Source organism: Rhinatrema bivittatum, chromosome 4 (assembly GCF_901001135.1).
Source record: "Rhinatrema bivittatum chromosome 4, aRhiBiv1.1, whole genome shotgun sequence".
NCBI classification, from domain to species: Eukaryota; Metazoa; Chordata; class Amphibia; order Gymnophiona; family Rhinatrematidae; genus Rhinatrema; species Rhinatrema bivittatum.
Window position 1 is genome coordinate 392,123,384 of NC_042618.1, and position 12,366 is coordinate 392,135,749.

General features: G+C 39.9%; 1 protein-coding gene across 6 annotated transcripts in view; it reads right to left on the minus strand.

Annotated features, from left to right (window-relative positions):
• Positions 1–12,366, minus strand: part of CADPS (calcium dependent secretion activator) — a 1,086,201-nt gene that overhangs the window by 584,256 nt on the left and 489,579 nt on the right. For all 6 annotated transcript variants that reach the window (XM_029601011.1, XM_029601008.1, XM_029601007.1 and 3 more), the window contains 2 exons: positions 5,047–5,283; positions 1,868–1,989 (listed from right to left, as the gene is read on the minus strand). In XM_029601011.1, the coding sequence (XP_029456871.1) occupies positions 1,868–1,989; positions 5,047–5,283 (359 nt within the window). The remainder of the gene's footprint in view (positions 1–1,867; positions 1,990–5,046; positions 5,284–12,366) is intronic.

The following is a 12,366-nucleotide window of genomic DNA, read 5'->3' on the forward strand; positions in this document are numbered from 1 at the left end:
TTCTTAGTCGTTCCCACTGGAGTTTCATTTCATGACCCCTACTTCTACTGATTTCTTTCCAATGGAAAGGTTCAAAGTTAATGCATCATTAAAACCTTTCAGGTATCTTAAGGTCTGTATCATATCTCCCCTGCACCTCTTCTCTTCCAGGGAATACATATTTAAATCCTTCAGCCTCTCCTCTTAAGTCTTCTGAAACTGATCCCACACCATTTTGATCGCCCTTCTATGGACCGCCTCCATTCTGTCTTTATCTTTTTAGTGATACAGGTTCCAGAACTAAACACAGTACACCAGGTGGGGCCTCACCAAGAACCTGTGCAAGGGCATCATCACTTCCTTTTTCTTACTGGTTATTACTCTCTCTATGCAGCCCAGCATTCTACTGGCTTTAAGTATTGCCTGGTCACATTGCCTCACCATCTTCAAACACTATCACCCCAAGATTCCTCTCTTGGATTGTGTACATCAGTCTTTCCCCCATGATCATATACAGCTATTTCGGATTACTGAATCCCAGATGTATGACTCTGCACTTCTTGGCATTGAATACCAGATGCCAAATCTTTGACTGCTCATCAAGCTTTCTTAAATCACTTTTCATTCTTTCTACTCCTTCAGGCATGTCCACTCTTTTGAAGACCTTAGAATCATCCACAATTAGCAAACTTTACCTTCTATCCCTTCCGCAATGTTGCTCACAAAGATATTGCACAGAAATGGTCCCAATACCGATCCCTGTGACTCTCCACTTAACACAGTTCTCTCTTCAGAATAGGTTCCATTTACCATTACATGCTATCTCCCATCAATCAGTTTGTAATCCATGCCACCACCTTGGCGCTCATGCCCAAGCTTCTCATTTTATTCACAAGCCTTCTTTGTGGGACTGTATCAAAAGCTTTGTTGAAATCCAACTAGTTTACATCGAGCATTCTTCCTTGATCCAATTCTCTAGTCACCCAATCAAAAAAAAAAAAAATCAATCAGAATTGATTGATTCTGGTGAATCCATGCTGCCTTGGGTCCAGTAACCCACCTGATTGTAGATGTTTTATTATCCTTTCCTTCAGCAGCCTCTCCATTAGTTTTCCCACCACCAAGTTGAGGCTTAACCAGACTGTAGTTTCCAGCCTCCTCTCTTCTACCACTCTTGTGAAACGGGACCACCACTGCTCTTCTCCCATACCACAGCACCACTCCTGTTTCCAGGAATCTACTGAACAGGTCGTTCAGTGGGACCCACCAACACATCTCTGAACGCCCTCAGTATCCTGGGATATACTTCATCGGGACCCATGGCCTTGTCCACTTTCACTTTTTTCTAAATTGTACTTTTCTTTCTAGATTTGGTTAAATCAGAAAGGTGAGCTTTAGTTAACTATGGTATAATGTAGACATTTAAGCAATTTCATTTTCCATAAGGCAATGGTCATAGAAATGCCCTTAGCTGAAGCTGAAGTTTTAACTAAAAATGCAAATTCACCTTTTAGCTAACACTGCAAACGATATATAAATAGCAAATAGTACATATAAGCACTTGTTAAATTTTGCAAGTGCTATTTACCATTTTATCATGCAAAATTTTTGCATTTACAAAGCCATTTGTAAAATGTATGCAAAATCACCTAATTAACTCAAATTATGTAAATCAGCAGATGCAAAATTTTGCATGCAAAATCACAAAAGTGTAATTTTGCATAAAACTTAACTACACTTCAAGAATATACAATTAAGGTTTATTACATAAAAGTTCAGGATTTCATACAAAAATTTTTGCAGAAATTTGTACTGCAAAGCATTGTCATGTTAGTAAAATAAGCTGGCAGTTTATTAATGAAATACATGGAAATACAGAGGTACATACGTTGGCTTGGAAGCTTCTGCCTGATCAGTCTGCAGTTTTTCCCCTCCTTCTACTTCCATTGTGCAATAGACTATCCGATTGGGTGCTAAGGATTTTAGGCCCTGGACTTCCATTATAACAACCTGAAAGAAAATTGTTTATCTTACAAAATGAGAATATAAAATGTTTTGGATGTTTTTGATGGGAAGAACACTGTATTGGAAAATAAGGTAGAAAACAAAGCAAGAAGCTTAATACACTATCAAGGCTAGTAATTTTCTAGCTTCAAAACATAACATTAGAAAATATTGTAAAATCACACCAAAATTATCACAGATGATCCTGCACTGAGTTGGTGGCTCTGCTATGGTGAATACCTGGGTTCTAATTCCCAGGTAAGGTCTTCTGTTCTTTCAAACCATTTGAGGTTTGGGATGTTTCAAAGGCAGCATTCACAGCCCCTTGGGGGGAGGGAGTCTCAATCAACACATAACCATGATGCCTTGTGGCAGAATATAGAGCTCCCAATTGCAAGGTTCCCAAAGGTGTCTTGGTATGTGGCTTCAGGCTGAGGCTGAGCACCGAATGTAGTGTCTGTTTACTGTTTTTATTTACTGTGTATGTAATTTGATTTTGTACATCTCTTTGTTTCATTCAAGTGGTATATCAAGTTTAATAAATGTAACAAACTAATAAATGATATTAAATAGGGGGTAAAACCCTCTGTAGTTGCAAATGGAATCTCATGGGGGCCATAGTCCAGTTCCAATTCAGCTGCATGCCAAAAGGTGCAGAAGGAAAGTGCCAGGTGAAATAAAAAAGCACTATCAATACTTTGGATCATCAAGGTTCTGCTAAACACTTTTCTCTTCATTGCTTGAACTTTGCAGTGCAGTGACCTATTGTGGTATCTTTTTATGTCAGTTTGTGTTGTAGTGATGTTAGGAGTACTGGGGTAGATTTTCAAAGGGTTGCGCATGTAACCTACGTGCGTAACCCCCAAAAACCTGCCTCTGCCTGCCCCTGCGCGCGCCGAGCCTATCTTGCATAGGCTCGGCGCGCCCAAGCCCCAGGACGCGCGTATGTCCCGGGGCTTCAAAAAAGGGGCGTTCCGGGGTGGGGCTGTGGGTGGGGTGCCGGTCCGGGGGCGTTCCAGGGCTGAGCCGTGGGTGAGGCACCATCCGGGAGCGTTCCGGGGGCTGGGCCCCCACAAGGACTCCCTATGCAGTACAGCCCAATTCATATGGGTTTGCAAGGAACTTGGACTTCAATTGCTTTCCTCCTCCACTTAAAATGGCAGGCTCTTCACTGCAACTCAGGGTAGTTGTTATCATTTTCGGCATTAGTTTGGATTCTCATCTCACCTTTTGGGTCGTGTGCAATGGTGCAACGTTTTCCTATGTTTCATCCATAGCCTAAGACCATTTTTAGACTTATTCACTAGTACTCAGCCATCTTGAATATTGCAATAAACTGTACCATGGCCTTTCCTCCAATTTGACCAGGAGACTTCAATTAGTGCAGAATACTGCTGATAAAGTTATACCTCGCGAGAGGTCACGTGATGTGGTGAGCGAGACCGGACGCACCAGCTCTTGCTCCGGGCGGCACATCTCCTACCCGCCACCATCCGCTAGATGGTGGCGGGTAGGAGTTATACCTCGCTATTGTATGACTTTTATTGGTTACCTGTCTCCTTTTGCATTCAGTTCAAAATAGGCATTCTACCGTATCTTTCAAATCTCCTAAGGCCCCTTCGCTCTTCACAGCAGGAATTATTAACCACCCCTTCATTTAAATTCATCAGATTAGAAACAACATGTATAATAAGCTTTTTCTAATTAGCCCCTAGCCTCTGGAATTCCCTTCCATTTGACCTATGTTCTGAAAAGGATTTTGTCCAATTTAGGATGGCCTTGAAGACATATCTTTTCTTGCAGGTCTATACTAACTTTGTTAACTTCCCTGCTGCTATCTTTGCTTTACTTAAACTGATCTGATATACTCTTTTTTTCTATTTTTAGCTGTATTCTGTTTTTAAGAACTTTGCTTAGTTATTTTATTTTGTTTCATTTTACTTATCTTTGTGTTTTGCACTTGTTTGCTTTTACCTGTTCTGTTATGATTTGATTATTGTTGTAAATTGCTCTATTATTTCGGAAAGGAATAAAATTGAGGAAAAAATCTCTGGATAGTTGTAAATGAAAGGTTCACAGTATGGTATCCCCAATTACAACAGGATTTTATTGAGTGGGGGGTAGTTGCTGGGTACAAAAAGGAGCAAGATTTTTCCACAACTTTACCAGTCTTTCAATGTCTCACTCATTTCCAGGATTTTTCTCTATGAGGTCAACATTTTGTAATGTCGCCATACAGCGTGGCCCCTTTCACTAGCTTATTAATTCAAGCCAGTCAGACAAAGCATGACATTTTAAGGGCAGCATAAAAAAATTAACATGATTCAGGATATGCATACCTAGTGCACAGAGACTATCTGCAGAATATTAAGAACTTGATTTGGGCAAATGCTTTTACAAGCTTATCTGTTAGGTTGGCGCATGTGCTGAACAGGAGAGTTAATGTAGTTTGATTTTCCCTCAAGGATTAATATTTTTGTTCTCCCTTCGCTCCAGAAGAAACATTTTTCTCCTAATAAACTTGACTAACTCTGCAGCCATACCACTTTGAGCTCTGATACTGTGAATCTGAGAAGAATGGCAGAGTTTCAGCACATGGATAAGTGCTCCAGTGTTTTGTTAGATTAGGAAACAGCTAATCTCTTGAAGGTTCTCTCTCTCTCTCACTCTGAGACCCTTTCAACCCCATGAGCATTAAAGAATGCCAAGGCATTTTACTTTCATGAAACACTCAACAGAAGACTCATTCTCTCTGTAACAGCCACTTTCTACAATTCTTTCTCACCCCACTTGTACTAGTCAGCCTGTTACTCAAAGTAAATTGTATTCACACAATCTGCATCTGTTAAATTTTACACAGATAATGTACATTATTTGTACCAGTTCATAAAAAGATATGTCATAAGTCATATATAAGCTGTAAAATAACTAAATAAATATGTTTTAATTATAACATTTACTCCTATTGCTAATCTGGCAATGCACTTATTCTTGCTTTTGGTTTTCACACTGCTGCTGCATTCTCTGCATTGGCAAGTGAAAAGTTCATTTTACAGGTTTTACCTCCAAACTGAAGGACAGCACAACATCTGACTTGGAAAGCTGGTTTTCATTCTCTTCTCCCATGTCGATAATCGAGGTGTTATGACTGCGTTTCAGCTTCTGCAGTTTGAACTCGGAACCTCCCTTGGACACAGGCATGCTCTCCAAGTTTGCCATTAGTAGATTGACAGATGACTTCAGCTCTTCAATATACATATTCTCCATTTCTTTTGACACAAATTTTGGAAACTTGCGTTCCTACAACAAAATGGAGAGATGGGCGCAATAAGAAAGCAAACCAAAACTCTAGAAAAATGTAAAAATGTTATAACATTAGGATCATAGGCATATGAACATTTTTAAAATGGGTCCATCAGACAATTCAATGAAAAAAGTCAGACGGTCTAGTTAAGGATTCCTCGTACATCTCTCATTAGGATATTAGTATCTTTTATTCCGAAAATGTACAGCCTGTCTGCTAGTGTCCCTGTGGTATGCCCTAGATCTATTCTTTTTCTAGGTTTATTCTTTCACCAGATACTCATTTCACAAGGTTTCATGTTCTAAATAATTTTATTCTGGTGTACAGCCAGGCAAGAAAACCACAATTATGAATTTGTTCTTAAATCCACCAATATTCAGAGCAATTGCCCAGAGGTAGCAGAGTTTAGATAATTACTGTCCAAACAGATTTTTCTCTGCAATTCCTCCAGATCCCTTTTTTTTACTTTATATTGAGATGTGAAATACCCAAAGGTTGAGTGGGATTTAATGTGATTTCCTTGCTAATGAGATGCACAGAAGATGTATTCTAATAAAGGTTTTTTGCTACTATATATATATATGGGAGTTCACATTTAGTACCCAATTTATATACCACAGAAGCAGCAAATATATTCCATATATCTATAATGGGATGAATTTTGAAAAAGTTACATGTGTAAAAATTTGCAAGAGCCTCCTCTCACGTATTCCATATTTTATAAAAGTCCAAAATTCATGTGCATTTTTGCTTTTGCGTGCATATAGAAGCATATAAAAAAGGGGCGCTCTAAGGGGTGTTGTTCTGAGGTACAGATTTTATAAAAATGCACTTATCATATATATTTTTTTTTAATTTATTTATTTATATTCCACTTTTCACAGCACTTCAAAGTGGATTACATTCAGGTACTGTTGACAGGGGCTATCGGTGCCATTGGCCGGCCTCTGTCACATGGTATGGTAGGAGCAATGGACGGCTGGTGCTATCTTAAAAAATGGCATGGGCCATTCATTGCTCCTACCATGTGACAGGGGCTGACCAATGGCACCGATAGCCCCTGTCACACGGTAAGGGCAAAGGGCCATTGGCGTCATTTTGATTAGTGGCAGCCAACGGCCCGAGAGGGGGAGATCACTCCCGGAACCCCGCTGGACCACCAGGGACTTTCAGTAAGTCTTTGGGGGGGGGAGGTCAGGCAAGTCTTGGGGTGCAACCGCACATCCACTAGGGCTTATTTTTGGAGTAGGACTTATAATTCAAGCCCACTCCAAAAATCCTGAAAACTCAAGCTGGGCTTATTTACAGGGTAGGGCTTATTTTTTGGGGAAATACGGTATCAACAGTGCCAGGATATCACAACAAAATCATTGGCTTTCAATGGGGAATAAACAACAAAAGATATATCTATGTCTTCAGCAATACATCTAAAAGAGTTGGACAAAATCCCTCAAGCAGATGTCAGTGCTGATGTGACTGTCTAGCAGGATATATTACAACGGTCCAGAGATAAACTGGCTCCTGTTAAATGGGTTAGGCCATGGAGGGAGAACTGTTTCCATGGTATTCTGCTGAATTAAAGATAGTTCAAAAGTCATTTATGCCATTGAGAATGAAAAAAGCAGAAGCAACAGTCTGCCTCTGATAAAACTGCCTATAATCTACAGGAATATAAACAGATGGTCGTTGAAGTTAAGAAACTAAAGGCCCAATTTTAAAAGGGCCATGCACATAAAAAACGGGGGTTACACACATGGTTGGGCGTATTTTAGAACAGGCCCAGCCTTGCGTGTAACCCTCGTTACGTGCCAAAGTGACGGGTCCTGCAGAAAGGGCAGGCCGGGGGCATGGTCTGGGCGGGGTGCCCAGGACAGTGCCATTAGCCGCTGTCACGCAGAGATTACTTCTGCTCCCGGGGAGCAGCAAGTATTAAAATAAAAAAATTAGGGATCGGTAGCGTAGGGTTAGGGATAGGAAAGTTCCCTCCCAGTCCGCTCCTTAATTGGAGCGGACTGGGAGGGAACTGGGGGGAGGTCCAACTGCTTTGCTGCTTGCATTTTGCTAAACCCTCCTGCCCAGCGTACGATTTGCGTGCTGCCTGCACATGCATGGGTGCATTTTAAAATCCGGAGCACATGTGCGCATGACAATCGGATTTTATAACATGCGCGTGCTGGCACTACATGTTATAAAATCGGCGTGTCCATGTGTGTGCGCCAGGAACTGCATGCACATGGATGTGCACATGGATCTTAAAATCGACCCCATATATTTATTTACCATATTCAGCTAGCTGGAAGTAGCCCTTATTAGTTGTTCCTTATGGTTAAATGCTTGATGCATACAATTGATAAATGTTCCATCTCTTATTACTTGTAACATATTTGCAGTTGCCTTTCATGATAAGGTCTCATCCATCTGCTCAAGGTTCCCTGGAGATCCTGATTTGCCTATGCTGGGACCTGAGCAGACAGAGGGATGTTGGAAGTGTTTTCAACCAGTGACAAAAGGGGAAATTATCCAATTTATTACATCTATGAATAGCACAACCTGTCCCTGAACTCCTACTCCACTGTGATTTTAAAGGTGCATTGTGAGGATATTGGGGATTCTGTAACAAAGATTGTCAACACAGTCCTTATGGAGGGTTGCGTTTTTGCTCAGCTTAAATAAGCCTCTGTACAACCAATTTAAAACATTTCAAAGTCAGATCCTGCAGTCTGAAAATTACCAACCAATTTCATCTGTGCCTAGGCCTGGATCTCAGGAACAGGATCCACCCTCTGGCCAGGCCTGGGTCACAGTTTCCATGCATAAAAGGTAGGCCTCTTTCGATGGAAAGGAAACTCTAGAACAAGGGGTCATGGAATGAGGGTAAAAGAGAGAAGATTCAGGAGTAATATAAGGAAAGTTTTCTTTGCAGAGAGAGTAGTGGATGTATGGAATAGTCTCCCTGTGGAGATGATGGAGACGGGAACAGCATATGAATTCAAGAGGTCATGGGGCAAACAGGAAATCTCCGAGAGTATGTTAGGGATTGTAAAGCTGAATTAGTTGGTGTGGATGGGCAGACAACTTTTCCGTTGGATTAGAATTACAAGCAAAGTATGTAATTTAACTGAAAAAAAAAAAAATATATATATATATATAAAGAAAACAGAGGGCTATTCAGGTCAACCTTCTGACTGCCTCACAGCTCTTCCTCCATAATAATCGAGGGGGAGAGCAGAACACACACTGTAAACCTGTAACCAATTCTGTAGCTCCAATGATCGTGCATTCCCGTGCTCTCCCCCTCCTTCCCTCCCACCCCTCCTCCCTCTCCTGCTCTCTAGCTCAGCTTGTTCCCTGCCTTGTCGCCCCCACCCTTAGCCACCCCTCCTCCTTTTAGTGCCTTCTCCGGATCCCCTTTACTCAATAATATTGTATCTTCGTTTGGTTTTTTTGTATACTGCCACACTGTATATGGCTTGGCTTTTATGTACTTAATGCCAATTTTGTACATTGCTTTCTGTACAAATTTGTACTTACTGTAAATTCGTTAGCCCCTGGACAATTTGTTCATTTGTTATCATCTGTCCTTCTTTTCTTCTCTTCCTTTCCTCATATCTTGACTTTCATTGCTGCCCCCCTTCCCCCTCCCCCGTTTTATTGCATTTCTCTCAAGTTTTCATGTAAACCGATATTTATTTATTTAAAAAGTTTTTTAAACCGTCATTAAGTTAGGTACCATCATAACGGTTTACAATAAGGCACGAATATTAATAATGGAACAGATTATTTATAAATTCTATCACTATACATGTGCCAAGACTATACGGTAACAAATGTGGTTATAAAAAAACTCATAATTGGATGTGTTATGTTATGTCCATTTATTTTGTAGCGGTATTAAAGCAGAGAATCTATCTCATCTTACTCTATGATGATGCCCTCGAATATCGGACTAAAAAAAAGTTAATAAATAAATAACTAGATGGGCTGTATGGTCTTTTTCTGTGGTCATGTTTCCATGTTTCTAACTAAAGTGATTGAACAGATTGTTCAGAAATCACTATAAGATTTTATCAATGAGAATAGCATCTTAGACCAACTCCAGTTTGGATTTTGACCTGCCCATAATACAGACATTTTGCTATAATGAGTTAAACATCAAATTCTGTTAATTCACCTGAGGAACCTAGGCATCTTAGGGCTAGATTTTCTAACGGCGCAGGCCTCTGTGAATCGCGTGGTGCCGGGCAGGGAGGCGAAGCAGGGGGCAGGCCTGCGAAAGCCGGCAGCGATCGCACCACCGCAGTGCTATCGCTGCCGTCTTTTGCACCCAATAGTGCCACCATGAAAGGTGGTGTTATTGCGCGCACTACTGGCGGCGATAAGGAGTCTTACCTTTCGGCGTCAGCGAAGTTGTCGCGGAGTCCGCCCTGGTGCCATCCTGACTCCTCCCCTTCCGGTGTGGACTCTGCCCCAACTCCGCCCCGATCTAGGTATCGCATGCGATCCCTTTAGAAAATGACCCCCTTGGTGACAGTACTGCAATTGTTTGCCTCATTTTTGACTGACAACTCTCAACAGGTGAGGATTGCTCACATGAATTAGAGCTGCAATTCTTATAATCTTTGGCTTGCCTTGGGGAACCAGCTTTAACTCTTATAGAAAGGAATTACATTGGCTCCCAGTGAACGAGAGAATTCACTTCAAAAGTTCTAACAATGGCGCACAAATCACTGTTTAGAACTATTTATTGTCTTGCGGATAAGATTAGAGGTTATGAGCTGGCTCGCAGTTTGCGGTCCTCAGGTCAAAGTCAGTTAACCATTCCATTGATCAGTTGTTTTTGATTACAAGCAATTGTTCACCATGCTTTTTCTTTAGCTGTTACTAGTAATGGAATATGTTGCCAGTAGTTGTGCATCAGGATGATAACTATTTGTGGTTCAGGAAGAAAGTAAGAGCTTTTTAATTTTCTAAAGTATATGCAGGTTCTCTGGTATTTTAAGGTCAATGCCGTAAAGATGCTATGTGTTTTATTATGAAGTGAGACTATTATTTTTATATCATTTTATTGCTGTAATTATGAATGTATTTGTGTAATCTGCTTTGAATATTGAGATACAGCAGAATATAAAAATGGAATAAATAATTATTAGCTGGTATTCTGTAGAGGCTGGTATCCTTCAGAGCTCTGCCCTATGGGCATCATTGTTTATACGGACTTTTGTTTTTCATTTTTTATTTTATTTTTCCTTAGAATTTCAATGTTATAACAAAAAAAAAATAAGAGGAAAAAATATTTTTCCACTAATGTTTTCCCTGTTTATTATAACAAAATCATTTCCCCACTGATTCTTTTTGTTATAATATTAAATTTCCCAGGATAAATAATATAAAAACAGAAAACAAAGGTTCCTAATTAACATCTTTCTGTGCCCAATCTGTGAAAGGAGTGGGTTACAGATTGTACACAAATAACTTTCTTTTTATAATAATTACTAGAGGCAAAAAATGAGCAAAATACAAATGTATACAAAAATAGTGTGATCACTCAACCAGTTTAAGCAAGGCAATTATTAATAATGGTTAATTAAATTGGAGTAAGCTTTCAAACTGCCAGTGCTTGAATGCTTTCTCTGCAACTCTGACAAACTGCTACCAAAAAGAGTGGTGACAGTACACAGAATATGAAGAATATTTGAGACAAATGAAATATGGAGACATTCAGTTGTTGAAAAACGTTTGTTTAGACCTGGAGACCTGGATTCTGCTATAAAAAATGAATGGTGAATATTGGACATTTAAAACTGCTATGTATACCCCATTGAAGAAACGTGAATTTTGAAATGTTGTGTCAGTGTCAGGGAACTTGTATCTGGTCCCATCATATTTAGGACAAACTTCATCTTTTATCAGATAAGGTTTCTCCATTAGATTGTTAAGTCTATGCATCTTGTAAACAAGACATATCCCTCCTGCTTTACAAAAACATTTTTAATTTGCAATTTAAAAAGGACTCTTTAAAAATATAAATTTGTTTTGCTGGACATGAATATATTTGCATGCTATAGATGGGACACAAGGCACACAAAAAATAAGTGTAGTCCATGGCAAAGTCTGATGGTCTTACTCCAATTTAATTAACCAGTATTAGTGATTGACTTGCTTAAACTGGTTGAGTGATTGTTCTATTTTCATATTTATTTTCAACTTTTTATTCTAATGATCCCTTATTTGTGGGTGAGAGTTGTTTGAGAACATAAAGCAAGGGATGTTTAGCAGTAGTTTGATGATAAACACTGGGAAAACTTATAAATAGATTTGTCCTTGATAATCTTCCCTCCTCTTTTCGATCTGAGGAGTGGTAATTCCAGTACCTCAACAAATAAGAAACATGAGTTTTGTTAGAATCTGACCTTTCTTTCCAATTACAAGTAAAGGCAGTAGTGAGAATTGCTTTTTAAAGTTGCACCTCTTGCAGAAACTAAAACCATAACTATCTTTTTTGGACTTCCAAACTGTCCTACATGCCTTAGGCCTGGATTTTTCAAAATGTGGTATCGCATGCGATAGCAAAAGGGGCATGGTTTATGCAAATATTCATTTTATCGCAATTTGCGCTAATTACCTATGCGAAGAGCTAAGTTAGTGCAAATTGCGATAACATTATCAGACTTTGCGATAGGAGCCAGAACATTGCCCAAATCTCCAAGATGAGATTTGGGCAATGTTCTCTCAATCTAGCTTGATGTAACCCAGGTAGAGCGTCCATCAAGCTGGGTTGAGAGAACATTGCCCAAATCTCAGCTTGGAGTGAGTTTCCTCACTCTGAGGGTCATCAAATGTTCACAAGAGACCACTGTTCTGTTCGTACATCTAACATTGAATGTCAAAGGGGCCCCTAACCCCCTACACTGATACCTAACCCTCACCTCGAGTTACTAGGTGGGCCTTCCATAGAGATACAAATACCTATCTAGGGAGATGACATTATGGCCAGATTCTCTCTCTCTCTCTCTCTCTCTCTCACTCTCTCAATAGGCCTTGCAGGAGACATCACACAAGGCAATAAAACCTTATCACAC